Below are 25,226 nucleotides of genomic sequence, written 5' to 3'. Positions count from 1 at the left end.
TCTTCGGCTTCATTTTGAGGTGGATCGCGATTGTATTAACGGGCTCTTTATGATCCCTACGCTACCGTTCGCGAAACTGTCCGAGAAGACAATGTTCCGTAGGACCATGGAATGTCGCCGGAGGGTGGGCAAAATTTTCTTATCCGAAAAGAATCGTGTGCAACTGTGGTAGACTGGATGAATCTATCACAGTCGTAACTGGTGAGCAGTTACAGAATAGCCTCCTGTTCCACCCTGTAGCGCCCACCGGTCAAGCCGACAGCGATGGTGACGCCGCTCACGCCAGGAACGGGCTGGCCAGTTGCGCTCCGAAAGGGACTAGATTTGAATAAAGAAACCGCTTTATAAAGAGCAGCTTTTAAGCGCCTATTCTTCAGCTAAACCGCGGTGATGGTAGAACAGTCAAAAAGCGACGAGGAGGGAAAGAAGTGTAGAAGGGAAGGCGATACAGAGAGTGTGGGTGAAAGTGCTTCGTCTCCTCTCACGAGATGAATCTGTTACCTCTAGTGTCTAGGTCAACGCATGTAAAAAGGACTTTAAAGAGGAAAATAAAGCTTGCTTGTATCTATAGGATGCCAGCTCCAACTCTTAAAAACAGCACTCTTACTGAAGTGAAGCTTTCATTAGGCAGAGGAGAGCGAGGACGGAAAAACAGTTATCGCCGTCACAATCCATTCTCGCAAGACATGTGACAGGCAAGAGGTCCCTGATGCTGTCTAATGTGCATTATGTTTAAATGTCTGAATTGTTAAGCAAACCTTGTTTAGAAACTGGATGCGCAGTATTATTTGGCGAAGAAACGGCAGGAGGAGAGCCTAATTGTTAGAAAGGAAAGAGCACATGTGCTTGGCAGAGCCCTAGGCGGGAAGTTCTGGCGCGTTTCGGTTCTTCGCACTCACAGCTGCGCACTTTGCATGCCTGTGTGGTTTCTTACTTGGCGTGCCTCGAGTTAAAAGCACGGAGAAGGGGAGTACGTCCAAGTTTTCCTTGCACGAAGGTGATGCCTTTACAAGCGCTTCCGTATTATGAAATTTGATATGAAAGTTATGCTAATTAAGTAAGTCAATTTATTAGGCACGATAAACCTGCACGAAGCCGGACGGAGCTGTCGTACTGGCTGGCTCTGCATTACTCACTGGTCCTGAGTGCTTGGATAGAAATGGAAGGCTGGAAAAAAATAAGGAAAAATGAGAAGGATGCTAATAAGGTAATAAAAAACTAAACAAAGAAATCTTCAAAAAGTAACGTTTGATTCCCGGCCCATAGGTTCTCTGTGAGAATTTCTTGGCCATTGCGCCACGCCGACCGCTTGAAAGCAGCGTTTGACGTTTACTTGTGTACAGTAACCGCAGGTCTTTAGATATATGTTAAGCGTCGAAATTTCATCGCCGTGCAAAATTGCGGCCTAAGAATGTCCAATCGTATGGTTGGCTGTTAGATAGTGTGACCGATGTCCCACATCCATAATAAGTATTGGAGTTTGGCGAAGTATGTCAGCATGTTTTAATTTCTCATGGATCGCTGTTCTGCCGTCGTCTCAATACAAACGCACAGAGCTATCCGGCGCATAAGTTTGTGGCATAACGTGTAGTTAAACTGCGCATGCGCCCTGCAGAGCAGCGACGCGGACAACTGTCGAGCTAGCACCTCAAGATATACGCACCCAAAGAAGCGTTGAACGACGGACAAGCAGCTGGTTAGCTGCTGTTAGGAAACAGAAAGCGCACGAAAGCGAAGAAATGGCGCAAAAGAGGCCCCGTGCTCTTCTTTGTTTATTTGCTACCCCAGTGCATGGTTCACCGCTTGCTATTATTTAAACACACCCGTAAATAGCAGCATTTATTCGTCAGTCGTGACGGTGACTCGGTGATGTTAGCGATCACACTCGCAGCTTCGCCTGCAGCCGACACTGTCGCCTCGTCGGTCGTTCGGACATTTTTGATATCCTTCTAGCGGAATCACCAGAGGTTTAAAAAGCATCGCACATTATTATATGGGGGCCGAGGTCACTGAAGTGTGAAGTTTTGTTGTAGAACTTAGGAACCGGATCTGTTATGGCCGGTGCAAACGAAGCGACAGCTCTGGTCCGAGGTGGCTTTGTTTTTAATGCGAAATTATTATATGGCTCGTCACACGCGAAACCCGTCATCAGCAGTTTGTCCACAAGATGTGTTCGCCGCAAATGGTGCTATTTGCGACGCCATGCAGTGAGGGTCACGAACTGATTATAGAATAAAAATAAGAAACGAAAAATGGCGTCTACATGGGAAGCGACCCCATGCAACCGGCGTACGATACCTGGACACTGCCACACAGCCACGACGCTTTTTGTCGGAAAACGAAAATTATTTGCAAAATACATACAATGCAGGGAGAGAAAGAACAGAATGGCATCACACTTCGACGTTTGAAGCAAAGCGCGCCTAGGGAATGCACAGTTGTCTTGAAAACCGTTTTTAGAGATAACTACTGACGTGTTTATGAGTAACCATGGACATGTTAATTACAGATATCGCAATACAGTGAGACGATTTCTTGCAAAAAAAAGTTTCAATGCCACTTAAACAGATGACCAAGATGACTTCAATAAATGAAGAGATACAGAGAGAGACAAAGAGGTACAAAGATAGAAAAATAATGAGGCACTTTGTCGCACAAATGAGGCACTTATATATCTTCACTGCAGTGGCCCATGCGTTCGCATTTCTCCAATGCAATTGACTGCAGTGATCTCTTCGTTTTTTGGCTGCTGTTAGAGCGCACGCTCGCTGTGCATTAGGAATCGCGGGGTTACATCTTGGATTGCATGATTTTACCCGTCTGCGTTGATGGGGAAACAATTTGAAACGCAGCGGCGGAGAAAAAAAAAAAACCTGTTCAACTTTGAATTGAAAATCAGAAAATCGCAGCAATAAACGCGTCTTCTGCTGCTGGGTAAGTGCCGAATGTGGAAATTGTGGAATGTGGAAATGTGGACTGTGGAACACAGCAGTTATTGCTCATTGATGACAGTTCTTTCAATATGTAACACCGGCATTGCGGGAAATAAATGGTAATTACTTAAAAAGCGCTTTGGAACGCGTATCAGGAGGCTCGATCAGTCGTTGAGAACTGGGCTAACTTGACTAATTTGCGAATTTCTTCGCCGTTCTTTAAAGCTGTTTTGCGGAATGGAGTTGTTTTGAGGCATTGCAAATCGTGAAGAAAGAAGCAGCGCGTTCCATTGCACATTCCTTCATTTTTTTTTTCAACCTCTGAACAACATCGAAGGCACGAAGAGGAAAATGGAAGGCGCGAATGTGAAACGGGAAAGAAGAAATGCTGAAGGAGGAGTGGAGTGAATCGGAATTGGCATATGGGGCTGTGTAACTGCCATTCGCGGGTGTTGAGGTGCGTCAACTACGCACGCGTGCTTCGAGCTTCCTTTCGATGACTGGGTTTAGCATGCACCATCACAACTGTCGACGAATAAGGTGCCTACTGTGCTGCGCAGCCCATTGCAATATCGGGAGTCGGATTCGTTGGCAATCTTTAAAATCTTAGTTTTGCTTACCTCCGGGCTAAAATAATTGTTTTCGCTTTTTCAAAATTTATTTTCTCGCGTAGCAACCTGCTAGTACTTAATTTCCTTGTGTTGAACATGATCTGAAGCGGAAAACAGTAGCTGCGAATAACATATTTGTGCAGTCTCGTGCAGTTTTCTTTCTCGGTGTTGTCGTCACTTTAGGAACAGTAAACAATACGAGACTGTATTGATTACTAGCGTTTTTCATTGTATTTTCATTTTATGTTACTTTAAAACAAAGCAGCTCATCTTTCTTGAAACTGATTTGAAGGGGAGAAATCGGCCTTGGCTGCCTTCTCGCCTTTGTGTTTAGGCGTCGCGAGGCAGCGGGCAAAGGATCATTCATCACGTTGTCTTGTCCAGGTTGTCGCTCTGTGTTTCTCCAGACGTCTCGTTAGGTTTTGTACCCCAGCACGCTGCGCTGTACCGTTTCGGTCACAACCTCTGACGTCAGTCTACGAGGAAGGAGACGTATCGCCACCTATACGGCGTAGAACTGCGGTAGCACTATGATTCGAATGGCGGTCTGCCACCAAGCGACACGGGTGCGTTACCTCTGCGCCATATCTGCGTATCGGCGTGGATGAACCACTACAAAATGATCAGTCCACCGTCATCACACGGATAAAATCCCAAGAAGAAACCCAGTCCGTCTAGGGAGACACGATCTGTTCGCTACTGTTCACCGCGAAGTTACTGACACGTTCAGTGATGCTGTCAGGAAGAGCTAGAGTGAAATTAATGATAAGTAACTCATCTATTTTCAACTTACCGCCTGCAGTTTCTCATTCTAGATGCAATGCGCATAGACGCATTGGATGGACCCTCTGAATTGAAGCACTCGTTTTTATACGAGGGAAATTAAGTCTCATAAAATTGGTCCATGATAACTGATTCAGCTCTGCGAAATACCTTGCTCCATGTCGCTATTTGGTCAAAGATGCCCCAGAGCCATTATAATATATCTTCATCACAATTATCACCATCAGTAACCTTCGATTTTCTGATCGAATTGCTTTACTATAATTAAAGCTGGTAATGAGTAGCAAAGCGTTATCGGTGGACTTCGAATGGGAATGCGGAGTAATCATCACCATCATCATCAGCCTGATTATACCCACTGCAGGGCGAAGGCCTCTCCCATATTTCTCCACTTAATCCGGTTCTGTGCTAGCTGCATCCACTTGACCCCTGCGAACTTCTTAATCTCATCCGCCCACCTAACTTTCTGCCGCCCCCTGCTACGCTTTCCTTCCCTTGGAATCCAGTTTGTTACCCTCAGCGACCATCGGTTATCCTCTCTTCGCACTACATGTCCTGCCCATGTCCATTTCTTCTTCTTAATTTCCACTAGAATGTCGGTAACTTGAGTTATTTCTCTGACCCAATCTGCACGCTTCCTATCTCTTAATGTTACCCCTACCATTTTTCGTTCCATAGCCCTCTGGGTTGTCCTCAACTTAAGTAGAACTCTCTTGGTTAGCCTCCACGTTTCAGCCCCATAGGTGAGTACAGGCAAGACGCAACTGTTGTATACTTTCCTCTTGAGCGATACCGGTAAGCTGCTAGTCATAATCTGCGAGTGCTTGCCAAATGCGCTTGCCAAATGCGGAATGGTGCCTCTAAAAATCACCATGCAGAAGGCTGAAGTAATGTCTATTATCATCGATGAGGCAGAAATGTTTATTATAGGCAGCGAAGCATCGCGACTCTTCAAGGAATGCATTTTCTTACAGCAGGCAATAGATAAACATTGACCGGGACCAGGCGAGTGAATTCAATAAGAGAGATGGTTAGATTTGGTTTGGCTTATGCGGTTTAACGTACCAAAGCGACTCAGGCTATGAGGGGCGCCGTAATGAGGGGCTCTGAAAATTTCGACCACCTGGTGTTCTCTCACGTGCACTGATATCATACAGCACACGGATGCCTTGCTAAAGCGGCCGCCGCGGCCGGGATTCGATCCCGCATCCTCGGGCACAGCCGTCAAGCGTCCTAGCCACTGCTCCACCGCGGCTGGTAAAAGGAGGAACATGCAGTCCAGTAGGCATGCCCTAATAATAATTGGTTGAAGGACGGGGGGGGGGGGGGGGGTTATCGTGCTAGAAAAACTGGCCACCCTGTATACGCAATGTCTGGTGTCCTCTACGATACCGGAACCACGAAAGAACGCAAGCATTCTCTTAAATCATAAGAAAGGGGACGCTAAGGACTTGAAAAATTGCAGACCTTAATCTGCTTACTGTTTGTTACGTATAAGGTATTTACTAAGGTAATCGCTAATAGAATCAGGGTAACTTTAGACTGCAACCAAGCAAAAGATCAAGCAGGTGTTCGGAAAGGATACTCTGCTACCGATCATATTCATACCATCAACCAGGTGATAGAAAAATGCTCGGAATATAACCAGCCCTTATACATAGCATTCATTGATTACGAAAAAGCATTTGACTCAGTTGAAACATCGGCGGTGATGCAGGCATTGCGAAATCAGGGTGTAGACGAGCCGTACGTGACAGTGCTGGAGGATATATATATATAGTGGCTGCACAGCAACCATTGTTCTGCATAAAGAAAGTAACAAAATTCCCATAAGGAAAGGTGTTAGGCAAGGAGACACGATCTCCCCAGTACTACTCACAGCTTTCTTAGAAGAAGTATTCAGAGACTTGGAATGGGAGCAGTTAGGAATAATAGTAGATGGAGAATACCTCAGTAATCTGCGATTTGCTGACATTGCCTTGTTAAGTAAATCAGGGGATGAATTGCAAAGAATGATTGATGTCCTAGACAGAAAATGTAAAAAGGTAGGCTTGAAAATCAATATGCAAAAGACTAAGGTAATCTTCAATAGCCTAGGGAAGGAACAGCAGTTTAAGTTAGGTAGCGAAGCACTGGAAGTAGTAGGCGAATATGTCTATTTAGGATGGGTAGTAACCAGCCATTCGGACCACGAAAGGGAGATAACTAGGAGAATGAGATTGGGATGGAGGGCATTTGGCAAACACTCCCAGATTATGACTGCCAGCTTACCGGTATCGCAGTATACAACAGTTGCATCTATGGGGCTGTAACGTTGAAACTAACAAAGAGGGTTCTACTTAAGTTGAAGACAACGCAGAGGGCTATGCCAAGAAAATCGATAGGAATAACGTTAAGAGATAGGAAACGTGCAGAGTGGGTCAGAGAAATAACTCAAGTCATTGACATTCTAGTGGATATCAAGAAGAAGAAATGGGCAAGGGCATGACATGTAGCGCGAAGAAAGGATAACTGATGGTCGCTTAGGGCAACAAACTGGATTCCAAGGGAAAGAAAGGGTAGCAGGGAGCGGCAGAAAATTAGCTGGGCGGTTGAGGTTAAGACGTTTGCAGGGGTCAAGTGGATACAGCTCTCACAGAACCTGGTTAATTGGAGGAATATGGGAGAGGCCTTCGCCCTGCAGTGGGTATGGTCAGGTTGAGGATGATGGTGATGATGATAATGAATAATTCATGAAGAGCAGCTTACAAGCCCCTCTCAAGCAAATCCGCAGCAATGGTGATACATTGCCAGTACTGCCCCATCGGCAGAACTTTAAAGAGTAACGAAAACGCTTCAAAGGAAGCTGAGGATAACGCGACGAGCTAAGGGAAGAGAAGTGAGGAGTGTAATGTTACAGACGGGAAGAAGATAGTTAATGAGGTTAAGACGTTTTGGGGAATGATATTGTTGTTGTATGTGATGTTAAGAAGATAGTGAGAGACCGGAAAGCGTGGCGTGACATGGTCCATAGGGTGACGAAGAGTCGGACACGACTGAACGCCTGAACTGAACTGATTGTTCCAGCTGGCCGACCTATGTTTGATTGCAAAAGAAAAAGAAAAGTATAGAATAACACTGTCCTGTAATAAACGTAGCTAAGCTGATAATGATGACAATGCTTTGTAATAACGTTCGCTGCGTAACAGGAGCGTTGAACGCCTCATGATAGCTTTCAACCGTGTCCTTTTTCGCGTCAGCATTAACCCATAGAGTCACAGCAGTCTAATTCGATAACCGCAGTAATTTTACTTCGCTAGTTGGTTGAACTTTCTTGTATGGAAAATAAGGTTTATTACCTCTGCAACTCTATAGCTCCGTTCCCCACTCTTTATTTTATGCCTCGAAGCCTAACTGTTAGAGATTATGAAAGTCATATAGGCAAATATTAGCTTGTTTTCAGGCTTGCATTCTATAAAACTATTACATATTTAGCTAAAGCTGAATTTATTTATATATAATCGCAATAATTGTAACGTATACGGTTTGCCAGGCGAACAAGGAATCGATATCTGGTTACGCCCCGTTTTCGGCCTGGAAGAACACAACCGAATCTTTTGTCCTTTCTTCCTGCGTCGTCTCTCGGTCTGTTCAAGGAATCTTGTCCTTGTCTACAGTTTCAGTCTGGAGCGCATGCGGTGTGCGTCTACCCGAATCCTGTCAAGCATAGTTTGGTGTATGGTAGTTATGAGTGCGGAAGCTGCTTGATGGCATGTGAAATGGCGGCGTGATATGCGAACCACACTAAACTTCGACAGGCGATATTTTTTATTCGAATTATAAATGTTAAACTTACGGACATCGGTATACTGACACTCGTAAAATCCTTTCGAGGTAAGTGGTGGCAAACACAGCAGGTATTAAGGCCGACCGGCATCACTCGTTTTACGGCGACCAAATGATGAACACTGCAGCGACTGCTCAAACACTGGCGGCCAAAAAATATCTTTCTGGCACATATCAAGTCAAACTAAAATATAAGTTGAACGGCTGCTCTCCCGCTCGCCAAAGTGCACCACTAACTAGGTCATCATGGATTAGCATTTCAGAGTCCATAATATGCGCAGTTATGCTGGAATTAAACGTGAGCTGTGAAACGCATACGCTGTACTTTTCTACTTTGCTGCGGCATATTCTTTGACAATAGTTTAAACCCGTTTAATACAGTTAACGGAGTACGATATTGCCTTTTAATGTTTTTCACGCGTTGCCTAATTGAATCTGACAGCTGTGGTTAGTGCAGGCTGGTAGTAGGCACTATAGGATGCGATTGCTAAATCAGATACATATGATATTTGAGTATGTTCAACAAGGAAAGCGGGATTGCAACCTGAATGGATTAGCGTGTTCCATTTACTTATGTCTGAAGTTGTCTTGGTAGAGCTTTTGCCTAGGAACATGAACCAGGCTAGTTAAGCAGTACTGGTGGAGCACGAACCCAAATATTTTGCTTTGTTATCAGGCCGTCTTCGCTTTCAATGTGGCCTGAGTCTCCATCAGGAGCCATTACTAATCCTAGCTGTAACCGAGGATACTTGACAGGATTGTTGTCTAGAATAGCAGCTTGGGCATGTTGGTTATGCATCTTGAGGTGACAGCGCGGAACGTGGACGGGAGCACAAGATTAGAGGACGACACAACGAGCGCTGACTTTCAACAACCTAAAGTCAGCGCTCGTTGTGTCGTCCTCTAATCTTGTGCTCCCGTCCACGTTCCGCTCTGTCACCTCAAGATCAGGATTGTTGTGTCGGCACCCAGGAAGAGTATCACACACACATCATGGACCTTCTCACTGCCTCGTACCATGGCTGCCGGTCTATTCTGTAAGCACAGCACTTGGAAGTCTGCGAGGGGCTTCTAATAACTACCGTCTGCAGACGGTGCTGCAGTTAGAATTTTAACAGTTGGAAAAAAAAGGTGCCATAAAAACCGCGTCGGATAAATTTTAATGCGGTCAAAAGCTTTCGAGCAATCCGTGAATGTACTTAACTCGCGTAACTGCCGCTCAAAAGGCTCTGAAATAAGCAGCTTTGATGAGCAAAACCAATAAAGTATAATTACGTGCTGTCCCCAAATACATCATACGGTGGAGTGTCAGTTACATAAAGTTGGCTTCCTGTGCATTTAAAATACGTTTTTGATTAGGGTACAGTACAAGTGCAATAAAATAATAATATCCTTCAGAGTTTAAATACAGCTCTAGAGAACAAAACAAACTAAATGTCTTCTCTCCAACTTAAAATATCACCGAAGCCCCTAAGACCTCAAAAGAGACGCAAGGAGGCGCCACTTGACCAGCATAGAACAAGTCACAAGAGTCAGGAAGACCCACCATAATATATTACCAAATAATAAATTTTCATTGGCAAGAATATACTCTATTCGTAAAGATAAAGCGCTCACAGGAATGAAGCCCGCATGCTAACTAATTTACCGTCGCATCAATTGTACTATTCGTCCCTGAATTATCGACCACTTGCTCACAGTTTTCCTTTGCCTCCAAACCTATCTGTGTGCGCAGCTGGGTGACACCCCTGTTCCGCAAGGGCTACCGCCGCACCTTGCAAGTGGAGGACCTGTACGCCTGCCCCAAGTGGGAGCGCTCCGAAAGGAAGGCCGACCGACTGCAGGCGTGAGTAGCCGCCGCTCCCGCACTTTCATTTTAGCCCTGTATTAGCCAGCCGCTATCCCTGAATCAGTTTTGCTGGTGGAAAATATTTTACTTATATTTTCCACAGTGTTGAGGGGCCGACATCGTTTGGCAATGGGTTTAGTGAGACAAAAAAAAGAAAAAGATAAGCGGACTACATTTTATCTGGGCAGCTGCAACGTGTGCTGATGTGCCGTGCAAAGAAAGTGGACAGTAGGGGAATGAGGGTGATTTAGGTAATTATGGTGTGGAAGAAATGAGTTTTGCATCGTAGTAGATATAGTCTCACAGGGAGAGCACACGATAGCACAGTACAGACAGCCCTGCGGGAATTTGCATTATGCAGGCTTGTGGGATACTCTAAGTGCCCGTATACGGGAACAGCGAGAGTTCTGTTTGGAGCCAATCGATGTTTCAACACAGTTATAACTCGATTTAAAACCACTTGGAGTTAATCTATATCACTTCCCTTTGTTCAAGTTAGCCTCAGTGCTGTTCAAAAATTGAATGGCTTCAATTTCAACCAACTGCGTTTTCTCCTACGACTGCATGGGTACCTATGCCTTGTGCCAGCATTTTTAACGGGAAAGTTAAAGTGAGAATTCTGTGCTGTTAAGCAAGCGATCTCAAACAAGTCTGCCTCGTAAAGTAACATACATACCGCAGTAGGCACGTTTTGCTCCCACTCACATACTTTCTAAATCGGATCCTCCCGCTGGAGCCAGAGGCACTTGTCTGCAGAGAGAAGTTGATTTATTTATTCACGCCAGTAATGATCGTCCATATTATGAAAGCAATTCAGCGGATGAAGATGCTAATGTCTTGTTACTGTTACCTGATTATTTGAGGGTTTACATGGAGTGTATCATATATCATGGCTGGTGTGCCTGTTATCAACAGCCGGTCGAGTGCAACGTGCTGCATTCGCCTCTCTTTTGTTAACTCTAACCTTCTCTCCACAAGTCCCTATAAATGTACAGACTGCAATAAACCACAGTCATCGTTTCCTGATTTCGTGCCGCTCATCGTTTCGATACATGCAGTAGTGAAGCCTTCGCTTCAAAATACATGCTTATTTTGTACCAATTAGAACACCCATCTTGACCTGTCATTTGGGCCGTTTTAAATTTAATTGGAGCTCCTAAATTTTTGCGAATACACAGTTGTCAATTATTCATTTGGAAGGTCTAATTGCACCCAATTCTTTCGTTTGCTATAAAACCTGACTGAGAATCTCAAAAACTGTGCACTTGGAAAGTCCCATTGCATCCAAAATGGAAACAATGCGACTGGAAAACAATTTCACTGGATCAGTTGGTATATACATCTGGTTGAACAAATTTCAATTTGTCATTACAAGTGGTTTCACCTATCTCAACTTAAGGCACGACACCAATTGCAATTTAGGAAGCAACCGCAATAGGCAATTAGGATCGAAATAAGGACACTCAGTTCGGATTCTCGGCCCATTTGAATCTATTTTCAGCCGTCTGAAATCAACTAGATCCAAATGAAATTTTCTACCGGTTCCAATGTTAATTTTGTTTTCACAAGAATTAGAATCTGAATGCAACACTTACCATTTCACCAAGGATGCAGAAGTGCCTTATGTATCTCTGTACATCAGGCGTTTGATGCGTTTGAAGAGGATACGCAGTGAGGCTAAATGCAATTCAAATCGCGCAGCTGAGCTCTAAAGGTTGCTTCTCTGAGTACATGAAACCGTTAGTTCAAGAGATTACTTGCTCTTTCAGCCAAGTACGAAGGTCCTCATATCGTTTCGAAACGCGCTTGCTAGCACCTTGTGGTATTGAGTTTCTACGCGCGCCATGCCTGAAGTGAAACGCTGTCTATAGCAACGCAGCATGATGCTCCGAACCCGCCCTGAAAGAAATTTTCTCGAAGTTGGCACCGGCCTAAGCAGTGGATGTTGCTCGTTCCGGCATACTGCTTTGCCAAACTCAACTAATGCTGCGGGCTCACTTGTTTTTCGGGCAACTACTTCGCTAACTATAAGTGAGGTGGCTAGAGATTGCTTCGAAATATAAATCTTACAGCCGATAACCACGACAGCAGCGAAGCGGGTTCGTTCACACAGCGTGTCAGTTGTAGCGAACGCATAGCGCCCTTTTGCTGAAACTCTCTTGTGATGCAGAGAATGGGACAAGGAGGTTCGGAAGATGAAGCAAGGCAAGCAACCCAACTTGCTGAATGCCATCTTCAGGGCGTTCGGATTCACCTACGTCATGGTGGCACTCCTCATACTCGTCGAGGTGAGCGACGATGAGCTACCGCCTAACCTACGGCACCTGCATGATACGACAGCTTCAGCTTCCATTAAAAGTGTACAAGCCAGCGAGTATTCTCTTGAGCCAACCAGTGGTATTACTGAAGCCTGTCTGTCACTTGTAAACTGTGGTGGAGAGAGAAGAACGGTTAATTTATTGCTCGATACAGCGAGTTTTTTACTGTGTGTAGACTTGCATTTTCAAAATTTGATGGATACTCCTGCATAGTCTGTGCTGGTGGGCTGCATAGCAAGGCGCACATTATATACGTTATTGAGGCTAATGATGAGACTAGTTGAAATAAATAATATACTTTGTATATTTATCTTAAGGGACGTTATTATACCTCGAAATTGAAGGCCGTCAACACCATATATAAGCCCCTTGTGAATAATCTTAATTTTCATTGTAGATCGCCATACCAGAAGTCGAAACTACGCATCTGAAAGCTCGCTGTGTTGGTTTTAACGCGTTGCTCAGTTATAAAATGGCGTCGGTGCGCGTGTTTTTGTACCTAAAATTATTTTAGGTACTTGTACATCCTGAAGTATACAAACTTAAAATTATTTTCAGTACTTATACATCTTGAAGTGCACAAACGGTGCCTGTATTTGATGGATAAAAATGTAAGCGGCGGCCTTTTACGAATGTGCACTGCTCGAAAGCCAATTAAACAAGCTTTGAGGTGCATATTTTCCGAAGTTTGAACATTTCATAGTTTATTCTTGCAACTATGGTTACAACGAGAGCCAAAGATTACGATTTAAAGACGACTCGAGGCATCCTGACTAGAGCCAGATTGTCAATTAAACGCTTTAGAACGGTGTTGACCATTCGAACTGACTGTCTTCAATTTTGCAATAAGGTGTTCTCCCTTGAACTAGAAAACCAAAAGCTCCTCAGTTAATTTTAGTTAATGAACCGTTTAATCACTATGCTCTATGGCGGACATAATGCTCGCCCTTTGTAGTGTAATCCATCTGCACTGATCGCACCTATGTATCGTTCAGAGTTTTCCCGCTAAGGGGCTTTGTAATTAAGTGGTGTGAGAGTGATGCAGGCAGCAAAATTCGCTTTCATGCACCGCCACAACCTTGCTCGCGGTGATGCAAATCCGAAGCTTGTTTGTCACGTTTGTATGCTCTCTGTGCGTGGAAGTGATAAGGAAACCAAAAATCGCATCGGCCTCTTGGCATGAATTGAGCCGCTTTACACAGTATTCTCCCTAGCATTCCTGTTCCACTAGAGACACGACCGCCATCCAGTTAATTTTAAGCAAATTCTATTCAAGCGCTGTGCCATAATTAATCAGACCCAATTGTTTCAATAGGACTCCAACTACTAGCTACGTTCGTATGTAAAATCTACTTTAATCTGCTTGTATTCTACTTGGAGATGAAATCATGATGCGCCCGATCGAGAAATGAATGTGTAAGCGCGTTTTTCGGCTAAGCACGTTTTACATGCACTGCAATCGGAGTAGTTATTTATGTTTTCATTTTCGTGGTGTGCTCCCCGGCATCAGAGGTATAGGCTGTTGATAAGCATTGTACACCGGCTCCTTTGTGCATGAGACGTGGCTTTCTGCAGGAGTGCTTCAAGAACGTGATGCAGCCAGTGATGGTGGGTTGGGTGGTGCGGTATTTCGCCGCTCCCGAGTCCATCGGCAAGACCGAGTTCTACCTTTCCGCGGCGGGTGTCTCAATCCTGGGAGGAATGCACATCTTCACGCACCATCCTTACTTCTTCAACATGCAGCGAATGGGCATGCGCATACGCATCGCATGCTGCAGCCTCGTCTACAGAAAGGTGCGTTAACACGCGAAGGAAATTCGAAGTGAAGTTGTTGATGCTCCTTTATGCTGAATAACGGATTTGCTTAATTAAAGTCGCAAATCTCCAGAAAATAATTTTGTGCTGAACGTATATAGCTCGCTCGATCGAAAAGCCGTTGGCATCGTGGTAATAGTTGTTGGCACCATGCGTCTCATAAAGATTCGTGAGGATATATCCTGACTGGTCGACAGGGTTCTGACGTCACGACGACATGAGCTTCCGCGGGAAATTCAAACGCTTCACATGCAAAATGGGCCTATGAAATATATTCAATTAAACACATTTGTCGCCATTCGTGTTCGAACCCAGCTCCTTTGCATGCCAGATGGGCACGCTACCCGTATGTGCCAAAAGTGATCGGTAAGAAAAGTGTTAGAGGGGCACCTAGTGAGTACGTTGTGATGCGTACGACTTACCAACGTGTGATGTGTGCTACCATTGGAGTATAGGAGTTCTAAAACTGAAATATTTAAACAAGAAAAAAAAAGCTGTGGTAAAAGCGCTTCGCGTCTGCTCTTAGGGCAAAGCTTAAGCGTCCTCCTAATATATGTTTTTTTTTTTCTTTTGCTTACGTGAGTATACGTGTACATATAGGCTCTTCTGTAATGTCTTCGGTCCCTTGTGCAGTGGTTAAAGCAAGTACAATTGAGCACCATTTCTTCTGTAGCGTTTCATTAGCACATCATAAAAGGAAAATAAATTTTAGCAGGGTGCAGTTCCTAAACTAAGCGTAATTATTGCAGCTTCTGGTTAGCATTCTCTCAAGTGATCGGACTTCACAAAGAAGTTCACCGCTATACGGATTATATCACTCTTCACGCCTAAAACTCTGCTTGAATCGATCGATTACCTTCGCTCTTCAACGCTGCTCGGTGGTTGCCCATTAGTCCTGCCTAGTCGCCTGCCCTGTCGAAATAAAAAACTACAGAAGCATGCCTAAAATACTGCAAATATTTTCTAGTTGTGCCGTCACAATAGTTTTCTGCTGCTGTGCAGTACGTTTAGTAGTTCTGTAGTCTGCGAGCGGAGAACAAACTTCAGAAGCAAAATTTCACTATGGATTGGAGACTTAGACCATGATTTTGCCCCGAATGTTGTAATCTTTGTTTGCTTTTGCCAACAGCACCTGGCGTGCGGCCTCATCACTTCGATTGTAGCGTACGGAACGATCCTATTTTCTTCGCAGCGCAAGATGCGCCGAATTTTGCCTCAGTTGTGTGCAACGAAGGACAACTGTTTCGTTATTGTTAGATACTCTTCTAGTTTCCTTTGGAGGCTTTGTCTAGATGTTTCTTCTCCGACTTGAAATTGAGCGCTCCCGAATTCGGCGGCCATTCGCGGATCGAACAACGCTTGCTGCTATCGCCGTCGCCAAGTTGGCTAGTTCTTTGTTGGAACGAGTGAACCGTATAAGGAGTTTAAAAGTGAGACCCCAGTCTCCTATTTTTGCATTGTCACCACAACGTGACAATATGTATTTATTTATAAAAAGAATCAATATCGCGAAGCTGCCTCGCACTTCTTAAAACAACAACAACAGCAACAACAACAACAACAACAACAATAATAATAATAATAATAATAATAATAATAATAATAATAATAATAATAATAATAATAATAATAATAATAATAATAATAATAATAATAATAATAATAATAATAATAATACCTTTATTAACAAATCCTTATGTACATCATCAGAAGTCAGGTTCGCCTAAGCCACCAGTGTAGTAGTAATAATAATAATCTCTATTGTTTTTTATAATTTCATAAACATAACTTATTGGTTTTCTATTGAAGTCTTACTGGGAGCCTAAGAAAAATTTCAAAATGAAAATTTTGCGACAGATTGGAAGTTGTTTCCATTAATGTCTGCACAACAGCAGCAATCTATTTCTCAGTTGCCTCAGTCACATTTAAATATCTTCAAAAATTCTGCACTTGCATCCCCGTGAGTTTTCGTTCGCAATGCCTATAGATTTTTGGAAGAAAGGATCCTGTAAGGCACGCGCGTCAAAAGAATCACGTTGTTCAGAACGCGAGCAGTGAGGGGGGGGGGGGGGGGGGGCAGCCGTTGAACTTTAGCCAAGCAGCACGAAAGACAGTACAGCTGCGAAAAGAAAACGGTCCAGTACTTTCGGGACGGTGGTCCGTTCACTCGGACACCTTTCAGGGAAATGAAAGAAAGGGAAAACATGGAGCAACCATGGTGGGGCATTCTTTATATAAGTACGATTGAATATACTGCAGGCCCTACGGTTGAGCCAGGCAGCTCTGTCTAAAACTGCTGTGGGACAGATGGTCAACCTTCTTTCGAATGACGTCAACAGGTTTGATCAGGTGAGATCTTGATTTTATTTCGGAATATTTCAACGCTATATTCAAAGTGTAAAGACAGTGTTGTGATCTGTAGCAGATCATTCCGCAGATCTGCACTGAGGTATCCGGAGCGACCGTAAATAAGTACCACAATATTGTCTGCTGTGAGCATGTGCAACCCATATAGTGAGTAGCTAAGCTGGAGCTCATGCAAACGCCATTGCCTGCCAGAGGTTTATTGCAGCATGACGGCACCTTTTCGCCATGATCGTCAGTTCATTACGTCCTGCAGGAGATGTTCTCCTCCCCCAAAAAGCCATCTTCAATGGGAGCTGCTATCTGTTATTCGAGCAGGCATCTTCATTTCATCTACTTACGTGAACGGGTATATATGTACCTATCTCACTGTGGCTTGGTTTTACGTTGTTCTACCTTCATGCGGTTTGCGAGCTTTTGTTAAGAGCTTGTATTATCATACGTCCATATTTCCACACGGCACATACGCCACTATTTCCGAAGTTGGGAAATAACCACTATCGAAGTGAAGTTTCTAGAATGCGTCTCAAAGTCAAGGGTAGTCGTCGTCCGAAACTCGTTCATTGTTAAATTTCAACGCAAGTGTTTCTCTTCATGTCAGATTTGATGAGGTAAGCAGTTGGTAGGCGCACGCTTCTCTGAGGTGCACACTATCCCCTGGTACAGTCGGTGCTGTTCGTGCCGTACCTGGTGGCCGGTCCCCTGCAGACGGCCATCATCACGTGGGTGCTGTGGCAGCACCTGGGCATCAGCTGCCTGGCGGGCATCTCCTTCGTCCTCCTCTACATTCCTTTCCAAGGTTGCCTCGGCAGAGCCTTCTCCAGACTTAGGTGGGCCCTCCGTCCTCGCACGGGTCAGCGATAACTATACACGAAGTCACCGAGACTGGTATGCCAGCAAGTGATTACACTCGGCGGACGAGCTTATTTGCAAGGAGAGGGTAAGGCCAAGGTGGAGGCGTACCCCTGTTTGACAGGGTACTTGCGGACTGAGACTAGAAAACAATCACGCCAAACCTGCAGCGAACTCTGACCCTTTTTCTTATTACTCTCTGCAATTACGCTCACATGCGGAAGCAAGTCTTTCGTGTGTTAAAAATGCTAAAAAAAAATTTAAAATCACGCGGCAAGTGAAACTGGATATCTGCGTGGAGACAAGAGGTTTGAGACTGAAAAGACGACGTAGCCTATAACTTTTACCGATGAATATGTGCTGTGAACTCAAGCATTACTGCCATTATGAAGGCGCTTCATTGTTTCTGCCCGTGCCACATTAACTATGCTTTTACGTCGGACAAAGCTCTAATCGTGTGAGAACAAAACACCCGCTCAGACCAGTGCTGTCTCTCTCAGAACAAAGTGAGCTGCTCGGGACAGGTGATGACTTTGTGGTTCTTGATTAGCAGAGATCGAATTTAAGGAAAATGTCTATTTTTTAGTGCGCCAGCCCGAAATGCGTTACTTACGGAAAAGCTGCCACGTCCATCGTAAACCTGCTTGACACAATGCTATTGCGCCGCGCTCTTGTGTATGTTGAAGAAACGGAAGTCCAGCTTCGACCGGTTCCTCGTTCTTTTGGTGTTCTGCGGCCTACAGTTAGCAGCTATAACCGCTACAAATTGTCCCTAAGAGAACGCCGTCATATACATGTGAAGCCTCAGAGTAGCAGGAGTAGAGGAGTGGAAGAGGAGGATGGTGACATCAACTTCGCTCCAGCTGCAGGCAATGGGGGTTATGTGGGATGCTTAAAACCAAGCGAAGATAAACAGCTAGCGCCAGATAAACAGTGCCAGAAACCGAGCAACAAAGCTTGCCGGATGCAAACAAAGTTAAAAAACCGCAAAAACGTTCTGCGTTTCCGAACCACGTTTAGCTCAGCGGTGTAAGTTATGAGAATGTTTTCAACCAGTATATCATATTTATATTCACGGTGTCCCTGGTAAATGAAACCAAGGCTTTTAAAGATACGGTAAGTCAAGTCCCAGTGAAAGAAACTAGCAGCTGTTCATGGCCGGCCACCTCAATCTTCTGTATATTTCTTTCGCCAACGTTAATCAATTACTAATAAAAATAATAAAGACGAAGTTATCGCTAACACTTGGACGAACACAGAAAAAAAGAAAACACGCACGACGATTAACAAGCGTTTTCTTTCTTCTGTCTTCGTCCAAGTGTGTGCGCTAACTTCATCTTTATTGTGCAGAACCAACTAGCCCGGCAGCACGCACTGCTCAATAGTAATAAAAATTTAGCAAAATTGTAATTGATCTGCTTAAGGAAGAAATTCTCAACGAAAAAGTTGTAGATCACCTCGAAACAACAGCTAGCTACGGCATCTTCCAAAGGGACCTCACATATTTGTGGGCTAAACTCAGTATCAACGCGATATCGTTAAACGACGCGTCCTTATGACAATGCGGCTTCGACGTTGTCAGCTTTGTAAGCGAGGAGCCCCGGGAATGCCTCTGGCAAGTGATGTGACCGGGCACTGATTGGTCACCAAGTTGTGTGACGTCATTAGAACACGTGTCATGGCTGAATAGGCACCAGCTGCCAGCTCGGTCTTCGCCTTCGAAATTTGAGTAGTAGTACAAAATCCAGTCTTCCAGGACACTTGTATTCCCAGTCAGACCGCTATGTCTAGAACACGCAGGCACCTTTGTAAGCTTGCTTAAAGCGGCGATTTATATCTATGCCGGGTGGTCTTTCACTTAATACGATACGTTTTGAATTTATGCTAGTAAGTATGTGTGGGATAAGTAGAGGCACAAATTAAAGGACACCAAACAGGCGTGCAACGAAGCGCTTGTATGCGATGGAGGATTAGCAAGGAGACCGGTAAACGGCAGTCGTTAACACTGTCGCCTCATATGCTTAAAGGAGGAGAAATGGCTAATGTGGCAAAAATGGCTTCTCTTATATTTAACATGTATTAAATAGACATGGCATTTCCGTATTTGGCGATGCAGAACTAGTAATAATGATTTCGGCGACATTGTCACGCGTAACAAACTAATTATTAATTATACAATGCTGGAAGGACAATTGAACGAGCCTACAAACGCGTGATTTTCACATTCCATGTGCCGAACAACGCAGTCGATTACGACAATTAAAAAATGGGGTTCGCCTTTGATGTTGACCGCCTTCTATTGGGGCAATTAATACTGGATCTTGAAATCGGAAATAAACATCGGGCTACTGAGTGCTGCTTATCAGTGGCGTAATCATAAAGATCTATCATGTCCATGATAATGGTATTGCTGTGAGGCGAATTTCTGCAAACGAAAAAGGAATGCCCGGCATATATTGCGGGGCAGCCTTAAAGAAGATGCCTGTAAGCTCTGCCTCCTTCCTTTTACGGTTCACATGCTGGCAGACATATTAGACAGACCTTCGTATACGAAATCATCTCCCCGTCTGTTAAAATTTAGACTGCCTATTTTCTTTCCATTTTGTGCCAAAAGAGTTCTTAACCGCCTGTTTTTGGCGCCCTAAACGTACCTTTTGATGCCCAGCAATCTAGCCTGTACTCATCAAGAGCGTCTGCGCGCACTCGCAGGGCAAAGACGGCGGCGCTGACGGACGAGCGCATCCGGCTGGTGAACGAGTTCGTGGCCGGAATGCGCGTGATCAAGATGTACTCATGGGAGACGCCCTTCGCGAACCTGGTGGACAACATGCGCAGGTCGGTGCAAAGCGCCTGCCACGCGCGCCGAAACCGCTTAGACGCCGCAGCTCTAGTTGAGTCCACTTGATGTTATTCGGGGTGCGGAGCACTGTATAGGCTTCTTCTCGAGCGTAAACTCCCTGTGCATGCCTCTTTGTTTGAATTTTGTTTGAAGAATTTAGGGCGTTTAGAATTCGCCAACGACAAACTGAAAAGAATGCAGAAAAGGGGGCATATCTCCTCTACAGAAACACTTTAGACAGTTTATCTTTCTATAATGCAGAAGTGCAGCTAATTCTTGGCTGCTTTCGAGAGCCGGTCCTTCTTTAAAAAGGGAAATAGTTGTGAAAAAGTTTGTGTATATTGTCGAAAAAAACAACAACTCTTATTCATAAAAATATTACCTGTATAAATAAAATGAGATGCCTATACATCTGATTGCTCAGCACCTGAAAACGTCCATGTGTAAGAACAAAAATGGTTAGGCAAACTTTTGATCTCCGCATCTTTAGTATACATAGCTGAGAGTGACTCCTAATGGTACGTCTAACCACCGCGGATAGCATGGTAAAGGGCACGCCGTGGGTGGTGCGTGTTTTCGCTGATTGAAAGCGGGGCTGCAAGTGATAGCGAGAAATGTCGTTCCAAAGATCAATTGCTAATTTCCCATTGGACAGAAATATGTAGCAAGTGTAAAAAAAGTGAAGCGTGGATCAAGAGCGTTCCTGCCAGGTCAGAAAAAAAAAAGAAGAAAGCTTTGAGAAAAATTTAATAATCAAGTAAAACCAACAGCATTGCTTCGGTAAAAGGAGCATTGTAGTTCTTTTCCACATCACCGTATTCGGGCATAAAAAAAAGCTTTTATGTAATATATCCTATCTGGTATGATTGCTTCTTACTAACTGGTGCATACACTATGCAGTATTGGATATTTGGGCTCATGTTGTAAATTGAGACAACGCACCCCTTAACGCTCCTGGCCACCTGATAGCGCGCTGCGCTCTCGACACGCAAGTCGTCATGTGAAGCGCCACGAAAGTCATGTGAAGCGGCACTAAAGAAAGCCCCATATTTGCATGCTGGTGAAGCAGAACTATGGCACAGAGAAAACATGGAAGAGAATAATGGGCGCAATTAGAGGAATGCTGTACCTTGCGTTGTTTTACTGTCATGCATAACCATCTTGCCCAAGAATTCATTTAGTGTACTGTTATTTTAAACAGCGCCCATTTTTCTGTTCGGGACTCTCAAGATGTGGGGTGTCGCACTGATTCCACCCCCCCCCCCCCTTCCTCTTTATTTTTTTTTTTTTTTTTGTTGACGCAGGCGCGAGGTTCGTAAAATCCAGCAGACGTCGGTGCTACGTGCCGTGAACATGGGCATGTTCTTCATGTCGTCCAAGCTGGTGCTGTTCCTGTGCTTCGTCACCTTCGCTCTGCTGGGCAACACGTTGACCTCGGAGTGCGTGTTCGTCAGCATGTCGCTGTTCAACAGCCTCCGGCTGTCCATGACCCTATACTTTCCCTTCGGAGTCGGACAAGGCGCCGAGACACTCATCTCCGTCAAGAGGCTTCAGGTGCGCTATAAACCTTCTCGCAACATGCTAGGTGTCACAGCGAAAGGTTCTCTTGTTCTTGCTTACGCGGTTGTTCATAATTCGTGCGCGGACGGCGTACTTGAGAAAATAAACCTTCTTGTATCTCTGCTGCACTTAAATGTGTTACTCTACGGTATGTGTTGGGCACTGCTGCTAAACGTTGATTGGACAAGGTAGGGGACACTGTATCGAGTAACGACGTGAGGAAACACGGTGTTATTGCCGAGGGTGAGAAGGATCTCGAGAAACGTTTGGAATGAACTGCGAAAAAGCTCAAGTGCGAGCAATATTGGAATCAATAATAGAATGCAGTCAGTGAGATACTGATTATGAAGTAGTATTGTTGTAACGGTGAGTAGCAACATCAGACTGAGAGAAAGGATTTCGATGTGACCGCACGGTGACGTGAACGCGTACCGAACATGGAGATTTTTTTTTTTTAACTTGTGTTCCTCGTCTATGGCGGAGGATGTTGCACTGTAAAAAAAACGTCTGTGGAACACCTGTAGGTGGGGAGAATAGTTTACGAGGCTTAAGACTAAGGACCTCTGAAACAAGAGATTCGACAATGGATAGATTAGGCGCCAGTGCTCAATTGTACCAGCAATCGATTATTTTGTTTTCTTTTTAGGTTGCGTTCAGTAGTGCCTCTGTCTTTTATTTGCGATATCGCGCCACGATGCAGCGATAAATGTCGAACCAGACTTGAAAACACAACAATCAATATGTACCCGTGAAACATTACTTTTATCCACCATCGGTTCTAAAGATTACTGCAGATACCTGATACGAAAGAGCACTGAACACGGGTAGAGGGGGAGACTCAGTTCGCAAGCAGAGCTCGACCTGAGAACTGAGGCTCCCCCTCTACCCTTGTTCAGTGCTCTTTCGAACTGTGCCCCCAATTAGCTCCTTTCTCCCGTTTTACCCTGTAGATGCCTGCGAACCACTAACAATCACTGTGACTAAGGAATGCATATGGAAGTTCTTTTTTTTTACTACTATTCATGGCGTTGTTACTGAATAAGAGCTTTTTAGAGAATTATGTGCACTTACGAATGGGTTAACGTTTGCGCGGCAAGTTTCCTGCATTGAAGTTCTGTCTGCGAGGTGGTTGGAGTGCGTGGTTTGTTGTGCAGGTACACCAGCATCCTTTCGGTTTTTCGAGCTGCACAGCGATCAGAGGAGACGAAATAGAGTGTGGCAGCCACTTGTTTTAAAGCGATCACTTTTTATAGCCGTGGCATCTCATGGCAGTACGCTTTGCCTTGAAGTGTACTACGGCCCTGCCAGAGTCGAGGGGGATCCGTCAGATGACGTCACCACGCGCAAGGCGCTTTTCCTCCTTACCTTCCAGCCTACCCAACCAGTCGGAGGGACAGCCAGTCTTGTCTCGGTCTCATTAACACCTACGGTAACCGAAGGAATTTTGTTTGATGGGGCTAGTAAAGCTCTGACCTTAAGAATAGTGAGACAGCTATGTATCCACGCAGAAACGATTTATTAGAAAGAAGGAAAACTACCGCATGTAACCGGTGGGTCGGAACAGCAATAATAGAAAACATCTATGACCTCCAGATTTGAGGCATGATACCCCGTAACCTTGAAATTAAGAAAAAGAAATGGACATGGGCAGGACATGTAGTGCGAAGAGAGGATAACCGATGGTCGCTTAGGGTAACAAACTGGATTCCAAGGGAAGGAAAGCTTAGAAGGGGGTGGCAGAAAGTTAGGTGGGCGGATGAGATTAAGAAGTTCGCAGGGGTCAAGTGGATGCAGCTAGCACAGAACCGGGTTAAGTGGAGAAATATGCGAGAGGCCTTCGCCCTGCAGTGGGTATAGTCAGGCTGATGATGATGATGATGACGACCCCATAACCGAAATGCGGAGATTGACGGTTCGCTAACGAAGGCTTCTAATGACAAGCATATAACTTCAAGGCTATTAAGAAATTTCTAATCAGGCCATTATGTGACCATTATTTTGGACGGCAGAGTTACATTTCGACAATGCATTGCTCCGTAGAGTACTTTCACTTACACTTTGTTTCCGTAGGAACTGTCAAATCGCTGCTTTTATGTATAAGGTTGAACGCGGCGAACATTAATTTTGAGTAGATATACATGTCTTCGTGACGTGGTTGCGCTGAAGAATAATTGAAAAGCCCGCTTTTACACAGGATGCAGGCGTACCGTCAGTGGGTAAGACAGAGGGGATTTGGATTGATTTCACCCCCAAAGGTATTTCACAGGTACCTCTAAGTGCTGAAAACACAATTTCTTTTTATATTGTGGTTTGACGTTCCGTTTAGTTTTGCCATGCTCACTGCATCTCTTTTTCACCAACACATCATCGTGGTATAGTCACCTCTGGGGTATATTCATACACCAAAATATAGCAATTGTTCAGTGAACATTTAAATAGCAAAATAAATTTATATATTTTTTTTACATTTAGAAAGAGCACCGAAATTGTATGCTGTATGCTTAACATATTGTACTCTGCGAAGCAAATCTTACCCGGCGCAGAACACACACAAAAAGCGAATTGGGATCGAGGGAGAGACTCATTTGGCTTGTAAAGTATCGTCAAAATGGCAAGGTCTCTCCATTTGTTCTTGTTTATCTTGTTTTGCGTTGTCGAAACTCGCACTTTCCTGCCTTTTCTTTATAGTGCAAACTTGATATACAACTACCTTTCTGTGTTGAGGAATCAATCCTTGATTTCGCGCCCCGTAAATGCTCACTGCATCTAGAATTCAATGTATTGTGGAACTTTCGTTACTTGATTATCAATCCTTCAAGTGGGCAGAGCGCCTGCACGATCACTGTAAGGACAAGGTCTCAACTGACGAGATTTTTTGCTCTCCCACTGTCTCAATTGCATTTTTCAGAAATTTCTTCTCCTCGAAGAGCAGGAGCAGACCGGCGCACTGAGCGGTTCCAAACTGCGCCCCAAGATTCACAACTGCCGTGTGGAACTACAAAATGCTTCGGCTTCTTGGACAAAGGTTCGGCACGTGCTAAGTTTACAAAAGCTGGGCACTTTACATAAGCGGGAAGCGCGATACCTGTGCGCAGAGGAAATCCTCACTGTTATCGTTCTGCTTTTATTTCGCCGCAGGATTCCACCGAACCGACACTGCAGAACATTACGGCCACAGTGAAACCTGGAGAACTGCTGGTCGTCGTAGGTCCTGTAGGTTGCGGCAAGGTGAGCTTCTGTAAACGCCTTCTGAGGGCTATATTCACATCAAGAACAGCCATCGTCTTCACTGCTGCTGCTGATCGACAAAGAGTTGGCTCAGAAAAAAAAAAAGATAATGTCGCTGAAGAGCGAAACGTATATCTGCAGTGAGGATTATCGGTTCATTTTTATAGGCAGCTTTACAGGATGCCCTAGACGTACAAAGCGTGTTAAAATATTTCCCCCTCTGTTGGTGGAAATGCATTCTCTAGATAC

General features: G+C 44.5%; 1 protein-coding gene across 1 annotated transcript in view; it reads left to right on the top strand.

The window, feature by feature from the left end:
* The window catches only part of LOC146200614 (ATP-binding cassette sub-family C member 4-like), a 93,834-nt gene that overhangs the window by 15,409 nt on the left and 53,199 nt on the right, over positions 1–25,226 (top strand). Inside the window, exons 2-10 of the mRNA XM_084595575.1 lie at positions 9,888–9,998; positions 12,172–12,289; positions 13,895–14,113; positions 16,394–16,483; positions 17,165–17,328; positions 20,060–20,185; positions 21,494–21,743; positions 24,658–24,774; positions 24,888–24,977. Coding sequence (XP_084451701.1) covers positions 9,888–9,998; positions 12,172–12,289; positions 13,895–14,113; positions 16,394–16,483; positions 17,165–17,328; positions 20,060–20,185; positions 21,494–21,743; positions 24,658–24,774; positions 24,888–24,977 — 1,285 coding nt within the window. The remainder of the gene's footprint in view (positions 1–9,887; positions 9,999–12,171; positions 12,290–13,894; positions 14,114–16,393; positions 16,484–17,164; positions 17,329–20,059; positions 20,186–21,493; positions 21,744–24,657; positions 24,775–24,887; positions 24,978–25,226) is intronic.

This window comes from Amblyomma maculatum, chromosome 2 (assembly GCF_055883805.1).
Source record: "Amblyomma maculatum isolate TAMU_Amacu chromosome 2, ASM5588380v1, whole genome shotgun sequence".
Taxonomy (NCBI): Eukaryota; Metazoa; Arthropoda; class Arachnida; order Ixodida; family Ixodidae; genus Amblyomma; species Amblyomma maculatum.
Note: the sequence above shows the minus strand (reverse complement) of the source record. Positions and strands in the feature narration are given on the sequence as shown.